This window comes from Notolabrus celidotus, chromosome 21, assembly GCF_009762535.1.
Source record: "Notolabrus celidotus isolate fNotCel1 chromosome 21, fNotCel1.pri, whole genome shotgun sequence".
Classification (NCBI taxonomy): domain Eukaryota; kingdom Metazoa; phylum Chordata; class Actinopteri; order Labriformes; family Labridae; genus Notolabrus; species Notolabrus celidotus.
The window spans coordinates 20,744,069-20,756,317 of NC_048292.1; the positions used below are offsets into that span (position 1 = coordinate 20,744,069).

Consider the following 12,249-nt stretch of genomic DNA (forward strand, 5'->3'; position numbering starts at 1 on the left):
GAGAGAGAGATAAATGACCAGAGCTCAGGCCATTACATGCATGAGAACATGACCACATACACACGACTGTGTTTGTGTAAATCTGCTGACATAAATAATCCTCATCCTGCTGCTCACATGCGTCAAACTTTAAGAAAATAAAAACATTGTTTTGGTTCATTATTCATTAATTTAACACCATGAAGTATGTTCCAACCCCAATTTGCCACTTAATAACATACAGTAGCATTATAGTCCACTAGTGCTGCCTTCTTTAAGTCAAATATTTAGAGGAGGTGGGAAAGGCTGCGACTCAGCCGTGATTTGTCAGTTAATCTTTGCACATCTTAGCTGCATCGCTGCACACAGAGCGATGCAGGAAGAACTGCAAGGTCTGCAGAAAAAATCACAAACTGAGCTTTAAAAGAATCCTCCTTTGGAAACTGGAGCAGTATCAAGACTGCCGTTTCAGTTTCTCAGCTCACTCCCAGCGAGCACTAAGCAGGATTTAAACGCTGATATCAGGTCTGGATGTTTCAAGTCATCAACCAGGCCACGATCCAAGGCAACCCTCGAGCAGGAGATAAAATCACGGCCATGCAAGGATATAATTTCATCGCATCTGATTTTGCATATAAAACTCAATCTGCCACTAAGAACAACGGCTAACTTCTCTGTAGCTAGCCATTAGCATTAGGCAACCTTTAGCCAAGACTTCCTTTTAGTCCAGGTAGCATCTTGTTATGTCATGGTTCAGTTTATCCTCCAGAGGAGCGCCAATTCATCTGTTTCTCATGAGTCTCAGTTTCACCCTTAAACAGTTAGTCCCACAGAGGCTTCACTCTGGCTTCCTTCAGCAGTATGAACCTGAAACAGAAACTGATGTTCTTGTGATGTTCTTGTAATTAAAGGGTCTTATGTTTGCTGAAATAACATCATGATGCAGATTAGTCAAAAGTAAAAAGTCAAGCTTTGTCAGGTCTGTCCTCAAGAGGAGAAGAAAACTACTTTTACAATGTTTTTGTTGAATGGAGGTCTATGAAAGAGGATTAGAGACACTGATGTTTTTTTTTAGCTCTGACCTTCTTCACGGAATGTTCCATTTGTTCTCAGAATTCTAACATCTGGAATTCTGTCTTTGATGTCAGAATTCTAGAACACCTGCTGTTGCTCTCTATACAGACTGTTTCTCCTGCTGAAACCGGATTGGTGGAAACTACTCAGACTACAGACAGAGACCAGAACCCTTCTCAGACTAAAATCCAGACCCTGAGATCCAGATTCAACATGTTTCTGAATCAGAGTATGTAATTACAGGTTAGTTGTAGCTGAAAGTAAAAAGCTTTGTAAGGTCTGTCCTCAAGAGAAGAAGAAAACTACTTTTACAATGTTTGTTTGTTGAATGGAGGTCTATGAAAGAGGATTAGAGACACTGAGGTTTTTTTTTTTTTTTAGGTCTGGCTTCTTCACGGAATGTTCCGTTTGTTCTGAGAATTCTGAGATCAAAGACAGAATTCTGTCAGAATTCTAGAACACCTGCTGTTACTCTCCATACAGACTGTTTTTCCTGCAGACACCGAAGCCTGTTGAAGAACTTTGCCTGAAACAGGGCTCTGATATTCATATTGTTTTGTTTTTAAGCCAAAAATAATTCTGATCTCAGAGTGACTCAGGAAGGTGACCTCGCCTGCCAGTTTTTTTTAAGAGTTTTCCTGAGCGGGTCCTGTTCCTCTGTGCTGGGTGTGAACCTGCTCTGATTCTCTTTGTTTGGGTTTCTCTGGAACTCTAAACGAGAGCCCGATGGGTGGGACTGTGGAGCTGCTTCTCAATGCTGAAACAGATCCAGTTTGTGTTTGCTCAGTAAGGGATGTGAGGTGCTTAAAAAAAGTCCTGCAGGGAAGTTCCAGCACTCCTCAGTTTTATTTGTACCTGCAGAAATTGAGGAGTGCAGATGAGATAGTATCTTAACCCCTGTTAGGAGCCTGCAGGGTGATGCTTGGTGGTGGTGGGGCTGAAGATTTGAGCGCAGGTTTCATGCAGGTCAGACGAAGAGATCAGAACTCTTGCAGCTTAGAGTGTCAAGTTTGGAGGGTAGGTTTGTCATGTGGTGTGAGACTGACGCATGAGAGGTGTGAAATCTGTGCAGCTGGAGATGCCTGCTTGAACTAGCTTGCAGGCTTCGCTCCATTTATATTAAATAGTTTTTTCAGCCTCTTCATCACTTCTTTCAACCTGTTCTTGAAGTCCCCGGAGGATTTCTGACTTAGTGTTGTGTCTCCCTCAAGATTTCAGTAGAACTTATTTAAAAAAAAGAAAAAGGAAACTTAGCTTTTTACAAATCCACATGCTTCCAATTCTGGCCCGACTGCAAAAGACTGCCAATCAGGCAGTCTGTGGCACTGTCCCATACCTCTTCTCTTAGTTGAGTGCGCTTGCTTAGGCACACACTTTGGTGATGTTTTGCCACATGATAGGAACATTTGCGTATAATGTTTAAGCAGTGGTTCAGTGCGCAGGGATTTTCAAAAGTAGCTGGAACACACTTGCATCGTGCAGAGAAGATAACTTTGCATGAGTCAAAACATGCAGCTGATTGTTCTGTTGGTGTTATTTGGCACTTTGAGAGGAGCCACCGTTGATTGATGGTAAGATGAAGATGAATTCGTACTTTGATCACTGGGATGTTTTTCTGACTGATAAAACACTCAAAATGATTGTTAATAATAACATCTTTGCATGTCAAGATACAAGTAGTGAAACATACGTGGCCATAATCCGATTAGAAGAAATGACAGATATGAATATAGAATGAAGTTACAAAATTTGCTTCTTTAAAACATTTTTCTTACATTGAAATGTCTTCGGTGGCATCCAGCGACGATCTCATGGCTCTTGATAAAATCTCAGATTATATTTCTGCATTGATGCTACGCAGCAGTGGCCGGCGCGGACTTGAGCTCTACAGACTTGTCCGTCGACATGTTTGCGCCGCTCTGCAGTACTCCTCTGAAACACTAGAGGACAGTGTAGTCCTCCGGTAGGTTTCCTACTTTTCACAGCGATTCAGAACGTATTAAGTTAATCTACAGCTGATACATGTTGCTGTTTATCATGCAGACATGATTAAATGAAGAATAGAGAGGAGATGGAGGAGGAGATGAAATGTACTTTGATTCCAGAAGTGTTGTAAATGCAGGAAATACAATGCAGCCCAGCAGACCAATCACAGGGCATGCATCCACGTTGATTTGATGTGTAGTTACATTTCGGAGGAGGTGCATATTAGCTATGTTCGTAGGCATCTACGCAGACTTACGACAAAGGCTGCGCCGTTGTTCCAACACAGGAGTATAAACCACCTTTAGTGGTGCTAAACTTCATCAACATGATGCATTGTGGGATTTATCCTTGGGCTAATATCGCTCAGCTGCTGTTTTACCTTAAGTACAGATAAAGTGAAAATCAAGCGTGCTACATTTTCGATTGTTGGAGAAATGCGCCACTATTGCGCCCTGACCCTACGCACATGAACGCACACGCCAAGCCGCAACCGTGATCAAGTGCGCTGAAATGCCACAAAGTCCTGCTCAGTTTTGCCATTAGTGAGCCTTGAATCACATATCATAATTCCCCTGCCTGCCACCGTGACTCTTACCTGTGTCCTCCGTCTTCAGGACCACCAGTCCGTCACCTCGCTTAGTCTCCGCCCAAGCCCACAAGTCAGCCAGCTCTTCTGTTTCCCCTGCAAGCTTGGAATATAATTTGACACCTAGCTGCCTCAGTCTGCCTCAGGGTTCCTCTGTTATTTGGGACAGAAAAGGTTGTTAGAGCTTGATTAGTATATTTAACTTTCTAAGAGGAGGAGATTTTGAAGCAAAAATGACAAGGGGTCAAAAATGCTCCACAAGGGACTGAGGAGTATTTTTATGGAGATTTTGCACATTTTAATCTGAATATTAATTCAATAATGATTGCAAAAGGAGGCAACTAAAGCAGTAAATTCGTACATGCTTGATGTAACATCATAAAGCTCCTCCTGCCTGCAGAGCCTACATCTACAGGCTGCAGCTTTGGCTTCGCTCTGCAGGATTTCTTTCACCCTAAAACGCCTGAGTCTGCCAAAACACTGCATTAAATGTATCACTGTCCTCAATATTTTCTGCACTAATATTCTGTGGCTTGGCTATGTGGATACTTTGCAGCAGAAGCAATGGCAGAGGCAGCAGAGGAGGTCTGTAGTCCCTCCGACTCATCCAAACGATAATGCACTTTTATCTCCGTCACACATCTGCAGACAGCTACTTCACAATAAAGACTTCAAACACACTTTAATAAAAACATATACTTTATTTTCTTGGTGCGACTCAGTCATCACACTCGTCACTTCATTTTCATCCACAGCAAAACTCTTTCACAATCAACATCACTGTCAACGAAACCACAACAAGTGACCGAACAGCGACCATCAGAGGCTAACGTACGCAAGATGCTCACAGGCGCACACAAGCTCATCACATCTGCAGATGGCTCTTCGTATCAGGGCCTCCAACGTGGTTTCGGTCTGAGGAGGAGGAGGAGGAGGCTGTTATGAGTCTTCTAATAGGACATATAATCTGACAGATTTACAGACTCCGGGAGGGGTTAAAATAAAAGTGTTGAACTATTTCCTCTACATGCTGCATGAGCATCTGAACTCATCAAATACACGAGGCGTTTCTGAAAACAGACGGTCGGCACTAGGGCTGCACGATTTATTGTTTTACCGATGACATCAGGATGACACGTGATCCATAGAGAACAACCTCACAATGTAATCGAGCTAATCACAGCTGATTCTGGCGTGTAATTTCAAAATAAAAGCAACTTGAAATCAGCAAAAAATCAGCGTTCATCCTGGATATTTTCAATTAGAGAAATCATTGAAAAAATGCAAAATTTCTAGTGGTTTTATTTTGACACTCTAAATCAGATTTAGTTGTGATTGGCAGGAACACAATTTGAGGTTTTCTCTTATCAGTCTTAATCTAAATATTTTAGCTGATGTCGAATGTATGAAATGTATCATATTACAATGATTTTTCTGACTGAAAATATCCAGGATAATCGCTTTTTTTGCCAATTTCAAGTTGCTTTTATTTTGAAATGACAAAATGTTGTCGAACGTCAAATGAAGTTGTTGACTTTGCATAGAAACGGAAAATGTGATGATGTCGTGGCATCCTTCCTTTCCTCTGCTCTGATTGGTTGGAAGTTTGAACGATGGCCTCGAGAGAAGGTTTGATCTCTGTTGTCTCCAGAGGTCACGTATGAACATCGGAGCTCGTTCCCTTCATAAGAAAAACATGTTCACACCCTTTCACTGCAGGGACATAAACACATGAAGAAGGGCCGACTTATAATCTGTCACTAAGTGTGTGTGTGTGTGTGTGTGTGCGTGCGTGCGTGTGTGTGTGTGTGCACGGAGGCAGACAGGCTCCTCGATCAGCCGCCTCCTTCTCTCTGCGGCCCTGGTAAATGTTTCTCTGGCCGGAGCGGTCTCTTCAGTCCGGCTCCTCTGCTCTGACAGGCCGACAGTTCATTACACCAAGTGGGCCGGCGGCTTGTCTTTTGGCCCCAGAGGGCTGAGCCGGACGGTGACCCTGCTCCATACCGATCTCCCCGCCCAGGATAGAGAGCGCCTGGTGGATCATGGTGGTCTACGCTCCACCAGTCAGTTTCCGCTCCAGCCGGTCCAGCTTGGCGAGGTTTTCCTTCAGGAGTTTGGACCCAGGACTCAGGAGCAGGGCTCTCTGGTAGTACATCCTGGCTGCTGCATAGTCCCCCTGCAAACACAATCAGAAGGATCAGTGTTTTTAAAGGGTCACATGATTAATGCCCTAACAAACAGATCAATGGAGACCTTAATGTGCTGAATCCCTCCCATGTTCATCCAGGCCTGAGACTGGTCTGGTTTGAGCTCCACAGCCAGCTTGTAGCTCTGCAGAGAGAAAACCAAACAGACGGAAAAATACATGATGAAGCTTGATCTTAATCCAGCTGCTACAACTACTACTATCTGTCTCACCACTATCATCTCTCTCTCTTCATCTCCCTCTATCCCTCTCTCCAACACGGTCTCAGCAGATGTGTGTCTAACATGAGTCTGGTCCTGCTGGAGGTTTCTGCCTGTTAAAGGAAGTTTGTCCTTGCCACTGTAACTAACTAAATGCTGCAAAGTGCTCTGCTCATGGTGGATTAAGATGAGATCAGACTGAGTCCTGTCTGTAAGATGGGACTGGATCTTATCCTGTCTTGATGTTGGGTCTTTGTTAATAATAGAACATAGAGTACGGTCTAGACCTGCTCTGTTTGGAAAGAGTCTGAGGATAACATTTGTTGGGATTTGGTGCTTTATAAATAGAGATTGGTTCATCTTATCCCAGCTAAAAATTAGGGAAAGAGTGGATTCTGCACCATCTTTGACCTTCACACCAAACACGATCCTCATGAATCCTCTGAGATTGTATTGCTGTTGCTCCTCAGACTGATTTTAAAACATATTTCTGTTTCCTAAGGAGCTCTCGTCCTCTTTAAGATGCAGAAATCCAGATCAGACACCGCTCCAAGGTCACGACTGAAAATCTTAAGCCTGTTGCAGTGAAAGCAGCACATCATTAATCAAGCAGCAGCTCCCTTCTTCGCAGGAGGCATTCAGGGACAATATTCAGCATAGGTTACTCCGACATCTTTCGCACACTTCCTGAAATAACGGACACAAATGCAGAAAAACAGACATAAGGACTAAAACTGCTGCCTCTGGTGACGCTGCCTTGTGTGTAAACATATCGTCGAGCCTACAGGTGATTAGTGTGTTGCTGCTGTCGACTCTGCATCAGTCTCACGGTGTGTTTGCAGCGGGGTTCAGCGGCTTTTAAGACGTCTTGATGTGTTGACATCCTCCTCTCCGCCTGTCTTCACAAGCTTTCGTTATGCTCACCGTGCACGGGTCGAAAAATCCCTCCTGAAGCCTATTTTTACACTTATCATGTACGTGATTAGCTGCAGCTATGTTTGCTGTGAGAGACCGTGACAGATTAGATTCCCCATTTAAGTGCAATTTACACTTTTAGGAGGCAAACTTGTAGCGTGTTGGAATAACTCTGACTCAGAAAATTGAACACGAGATGTATCTAAAAATAAAGAACCAAAAACATCTGATTTCTGCAACCCCAAACATCCCTTTCTCTTTCTCACAAGCAAAAAAACAGATAATAAACATCCGTCTGTCGTCTTAAACACCCTCTGTATCTACTTAGTGTCTTATCTGCAGGGATCAGGGCAGGACCGCGTGTGTTTGCATCGATGCACTTTCTGCTCTGACACTCTGTAGATGAAAAACAGACCTTCAAGTCCTAAAATAAACCAGCTGAAGAACACACTTCAAACGCTGCTGCATGTGTTTGTTTTGCTGCTTCAGAGAAAAAAACGCAGTATTATCAGTGTCGACTAATAAAGCAGCTTCCTGCACAAACTGTGACCTCAGATGGCCTCTCGTCTCACTCCCGCTCCAACGAGGTTTCCCACGAAGCGCTCACAGTACTTAACTTGATTTCTCGCCTCTCAGGAAGTCAATCACAGCTTCCTCCCAGGGAAAAACTACCTTCCAGGAACTTCCTCTACAGATTAAATCTGAGTCACGAGTCCTCAGAAGAGTATTACAGAGAGAGACAAAAGATCTGTTTGAAGAGGAAAGAGGAGCGCGATAAGCCGAGGCTCTCCTTTAATATGATCAGACTCATAAGAGATTTCCTTTTTCTCACATCTGTAAATTTGACCCCTGCACATCTGGTCAGATATTAATCCCAGTCTCCCGGGATTAGCCCCCCATCAGGAGACGGCTGAGAGGTTCTGGCTTGCAGCATCAGTTAAGAAAAGAAGAATAAACAACAGAGCTGGTCTCCAGAAACAGCTTGTCACTGATGCTCAGAAAGATTTCAGATTCAGGGAGAGAATTGTTGAGCCAGAAAAATAAACATGCAAAGAGTGAAAGAAACCTGTCTGCACCAGCTGCACAGAGTTCAGTAAGAAGAGTGCATGACAGCTGAGAGGAAGAACGTCTTTGAACGTCAGCCTCGTCCAGAATCAAGTCAAACATCCATGACAGGAGTTATTCATGTTTGTCTCAATAAGATGCACCGGATTGGAGTTGAATTTCACCAGGGGGGTTGTTGACATGGACTACAACCTGTCTAGCTGATTACATCAACGTAACCAATCAGAACGAGTGACTTCTCTTGAATGCTGCTTTTACCAGTGTCATATGTATCGTCACTCACTGATGCTCGCTCTTTGCTGCTGCTCTCCCTGCCTCTGCTTTTCATGCATGCAATGAAAGAGAGTGGAGGTGTGCTCTCCCCGACACAGGCTTTGGCATTCCACGTATACGCAACTCAACTTTATTCATATAGCACCTTTGATACAGACAAGCAGGCAGCCCACAGTGCTTCACAAAAGAACGTAGTGACAGAAAACTACAGAAATGCTAAAATTGGGGTCGCTGCATTTCTTCCCCTCTCTCTAATCCCCCCATTTCCTGCCTATCTTCACCTGTCCTGTCAATAATGGCAAAAATGCCCAAAAATATAACTAAAAACAAAAAAAAGAAATGCAAAAATAACAAAATACATAATCATAAAATTTTTTCAAAATTTTAATAAAATCAATAGTAAAATTAATAAAAATCAGTAAAAATTTAAAATTAAATAAAGTACAAAAATAAAATAAAAAATCTGATAAATACAATAAATAAATATTTTTTGTTAAAACACTTAATATCTGGGGATGAAAAAATTATTTCAAATTAAACGCCAGATTAAAAATGTAAGTCTTCAGTTTACTTTTAATAACACAGACAGCTCGCCATTTTAATGTCTACACATGGAAGGGCAGGGAGCTCGCAGAACAGAGCAGTACCGCCAAATATAACTTAATGTATGCAGATAATTAACCGTTTTGACGAGGGTGATCCCGACTGAACTGCTTCCCTTCTGTCGCTGAGAGGATCTCTACATGCGGCCAATCACATGTGAGGATATAGGATAAAGGTGATGGAGGGGAGGCTGTGGCTGTTCTCGAAACCGCCTACTATACTAGCAGTACGTACTGATTTGGCCAGAATTCAGTATGTAGTAAGCAGTATGTGAACAAGAGCAAATTCTGCAGTAAGCCAAAACTCCCCGGATGTCTACTGATTCTGGAAAATATCTCAGTATGCATCGGACCAGTCTGCCTCACGTACTGTTTCCCACAATGCACAGCGCTCGTTACACTTCTTCTTTTTCCTTCTTTTTTGACGGGGGGGGAATCCGTTTTGGGGTAATGTGAAAGTTATTAAATTACATATAAACCACTTCCTAACTTTATAAATCATAAGTGATGCTAAATAAGCATTTTCTTTATCAGCTTGGCCATTGTTTACTTCCCCATTCCGAAACCGGAAATCCAGTGACGTGTGTCCCAGAATGCTGCATGACAGATCAAACAGAACAGTCATACTACATACTAAATTCAAACACAGTATGTAGTAGGCAATACCTACTGCCTACTACATTAGTAAGTAGTATGTAGCAGGCCGTTTCGAAAACAGCCTGTGTATCCTGGCTTCATCTGTTCCCTCAGAGAGAGTCTTCTCAAAGACCGGGCAAATACTCACTGAGAGGAGAAATCGGATCAGCCCATCCAAACAAAGGCATCTGATTTTTCTCAATGCCAACCCAAGGACATTAATAATGTTTGCTAGAGTTTGGTTCTGTTTGCATGAATTTGGTTCTGGTTCTGTTTGCTTGAGTTTGGTTCTGGTTCTGTTTGCTTGAGTTTGGTTCTGGTTCTGTTTGCTCCAGTTTGGTTCTGGTTCTGTTTGCTTGAGTTTGGTTCTGGTTCTGTTTGCTTAAGTTTGGTTCTGTTTGCTTGAGTTTGGTTCTTGTTCTGGTTCTGTTTGCTTGAGTTCGGTTCTGGTTGGGTTCTGGTTGGGTTCGGTTCTGGTTCGGTTCTGGTTCGGTTCTGCTAAAGTTTGGTTCTGGTTCTGTTTGCTTGAGTTTGGTTCTTGTTCTGGTTCTGTTTGCTTGAGTTCGGATCTGGTTCGGTTCGGTTCTGGTTCGGTTCTGGTACGGTTCGGTTCTTGTTCGGTTCTGGTTGGGTTTGCTTGAGTTCGGTTCCGGTTCTGTTTGCTTGATTCCGGTTCTGGTACAGTTCTGGTTCTGGTTATGTTCTGGTTCTGGTTCTGTTCTGGTACGGTTCGGTTCTGGTTCTGGTTCGGTTCTGGTTCTGTTCTGGTTCGGGTTTGCTTGAGTTTGCTTGAGTTTGGTTCCGGTTCTGTTTGCTTGATTCCCGTTCTGGTTATGTTCTGGTTCTGTTCTGGTTATGTTCTGGTTCTGTTCTGGTACGGTTCTGGTTCTGGTTCGGTTTTGGTTTGGTTCTGGTTCGGTTCTAGTTCGGTTCTGGTTGGGTTTGCTTGAGTTTGGCTCCGGTTCTGTTTGCTTGGTTCCTGTTCTGGTTCGGTTCTGGTACAGTTCGGTTTTGGTTCGGTTCTGGTATGGTTCTGGTCGGTTCTGGTTGCTTGGTTCCGGTTCTGGTTTGGTTCTGGTACAGTTCGGTTTGGGTTCGGTTTTGGTTCGGTTATGGTTCGGTTATGGATTGGTTATGGATTGGTTCTGGTTTGGTTCTGGTTCGGTTCTGGTTCAGTTCTGGTTGGGATTGCTTGAGTTTGGTTCTGTTTCTTTTTGCTTTAGGTTAGGTCCTAACCCTAACCCTAATCATAGCCTTAACCCTAATCACAACCCTAACCCTAACCCTAATCATAACCCTATTCCTAACCCTAATCATAACCCTAACCCTAATCATAACCCTAACCCTAATCATAACCCTAACCCTAACCCTAACCCTTATCCTGACCCTAACCCTAATCCTAACCCTAACCCTAATCATAACCCTAACCCTAATCACAACCCAAACCCTAACCCTAATCATAACCTTAACCCTAATCATAACCCTAACCCTAATCATAACCTTAACCCTAATCCCAACCCTAACCCTAACCCTAATCATAACCCTAATCACAACCCTAACCCTAACCCTTATCCTAACCCAAATCCTAACCCTAATCATAACTCTAACCTTAACCCTAACCCTAATCATAACCTTAACCCTAATCACAACCCTAACCCTAATCCCAACCCTAACCCAACCCTAACCCTAATCATAACCCTAATCCTAACCCTAATCATAACCCTAACCCTAATCATAACCCTAACCCTAACCCTAATCACAACCCTAACCCTAACCGTAACCCTTATCCTGACCCTAACCCTAATCCTAACCCTAACCCTAACCCTAACCCCTAACCCTAACCCTAACCCTAACCCCACCCCTAACCCTAACCCTAACCCTAACCTTTCCTAACCCTAACCCTAACCCTTACCCTAACCCTAACCCTAACCCCTAACCCGAACCCTAACCCTAACCCCACCCCTAACCCTAACCCTAACCCCACCCCTAACCCCAACTCCTAACCCTAACCCTTATCCTAACCCTAACCCTAATCCTAACCCTAATCCTAACCCTAACCTTAATCCTAACTTTAACCCTAATCACAACCCTGCCCCACCAAATTGGTCAATTATAAGGCTTCTCATAAAAACAATGTACGTAAAAGGGTTTTTAACAGAAACCATTTTTCAACACAAACCATTATATTTAACCTTAACTTTTTGCAAAGTTAAGGTTAAATATACGGTTACACAAGAGCCTAAATTAAGAGCCGTTCGGGAGTCAAAAGAGCCGACTCTTCTTTGGGAGCCGAGTTAAAAGAGCCGGCTCTCTGAAAAGAGACGAACTTCCCATCACTAAAGCACATGCTTACTACCATTTGCACCCTTTTTTTTCCCTTGGAACTATTTGCATTGTAAAACGTATCAATGTAAATACTTCAGACCTGTACCATAGTGATAAACAGAAAAAACTTCAATTTAAATCAAGTAAATACCACTTGTATACTTTAAAACAGAGGGTCATTTCACTCCTTGCGGACTCAACATGACAACATTTACACTTTTCAAGTAATTGATCTTAAACGCTTTCAGAAAATTAACAGTAACAAGACTCACATATCCCTTCGAGCCACCAAATGGTATCATAACAATGGTGTATGCTGTTTTGTAATGACACAGCACAATTTTATAATTTATTAGAAATGTATTTACATTATTTCACGGACCCCATGCTATGGTTCGCGGA

General features: G+C 42.9%; 1 protein-coding gene across 1 annotated transcript in view; it reads right to left on the reverse strand.

Annotated features, from left to right (window-relative positions):
- Positions 1-4,306: 4,306 nt before the first annotated feature.
- Positions 4,307-12,249, reverse strand: part of tmtc1 (transmembrane O-mannosyltransferase targeting cadherins 1) — a 113,785-nt gene continuing 105,842 nt past the window's right edge. The window contains exons 18-19 of the mRNA XM_034673877.1: positions 5,879-5,956; positions 4,307-5,801 (exon numbers count right to left, since the gene is read on the reverse strand). Coding sequence (XP_034529768.1) covers positions 5,676-5,801; positions 5,879-5,956 — 204 coding nt within the window. The 3' untranslated portion in view covers positions 4,307-5,675. The remainder of the gene's footprint in view (positions 5,802-5,878; positions 5,957-12,249) is intronic.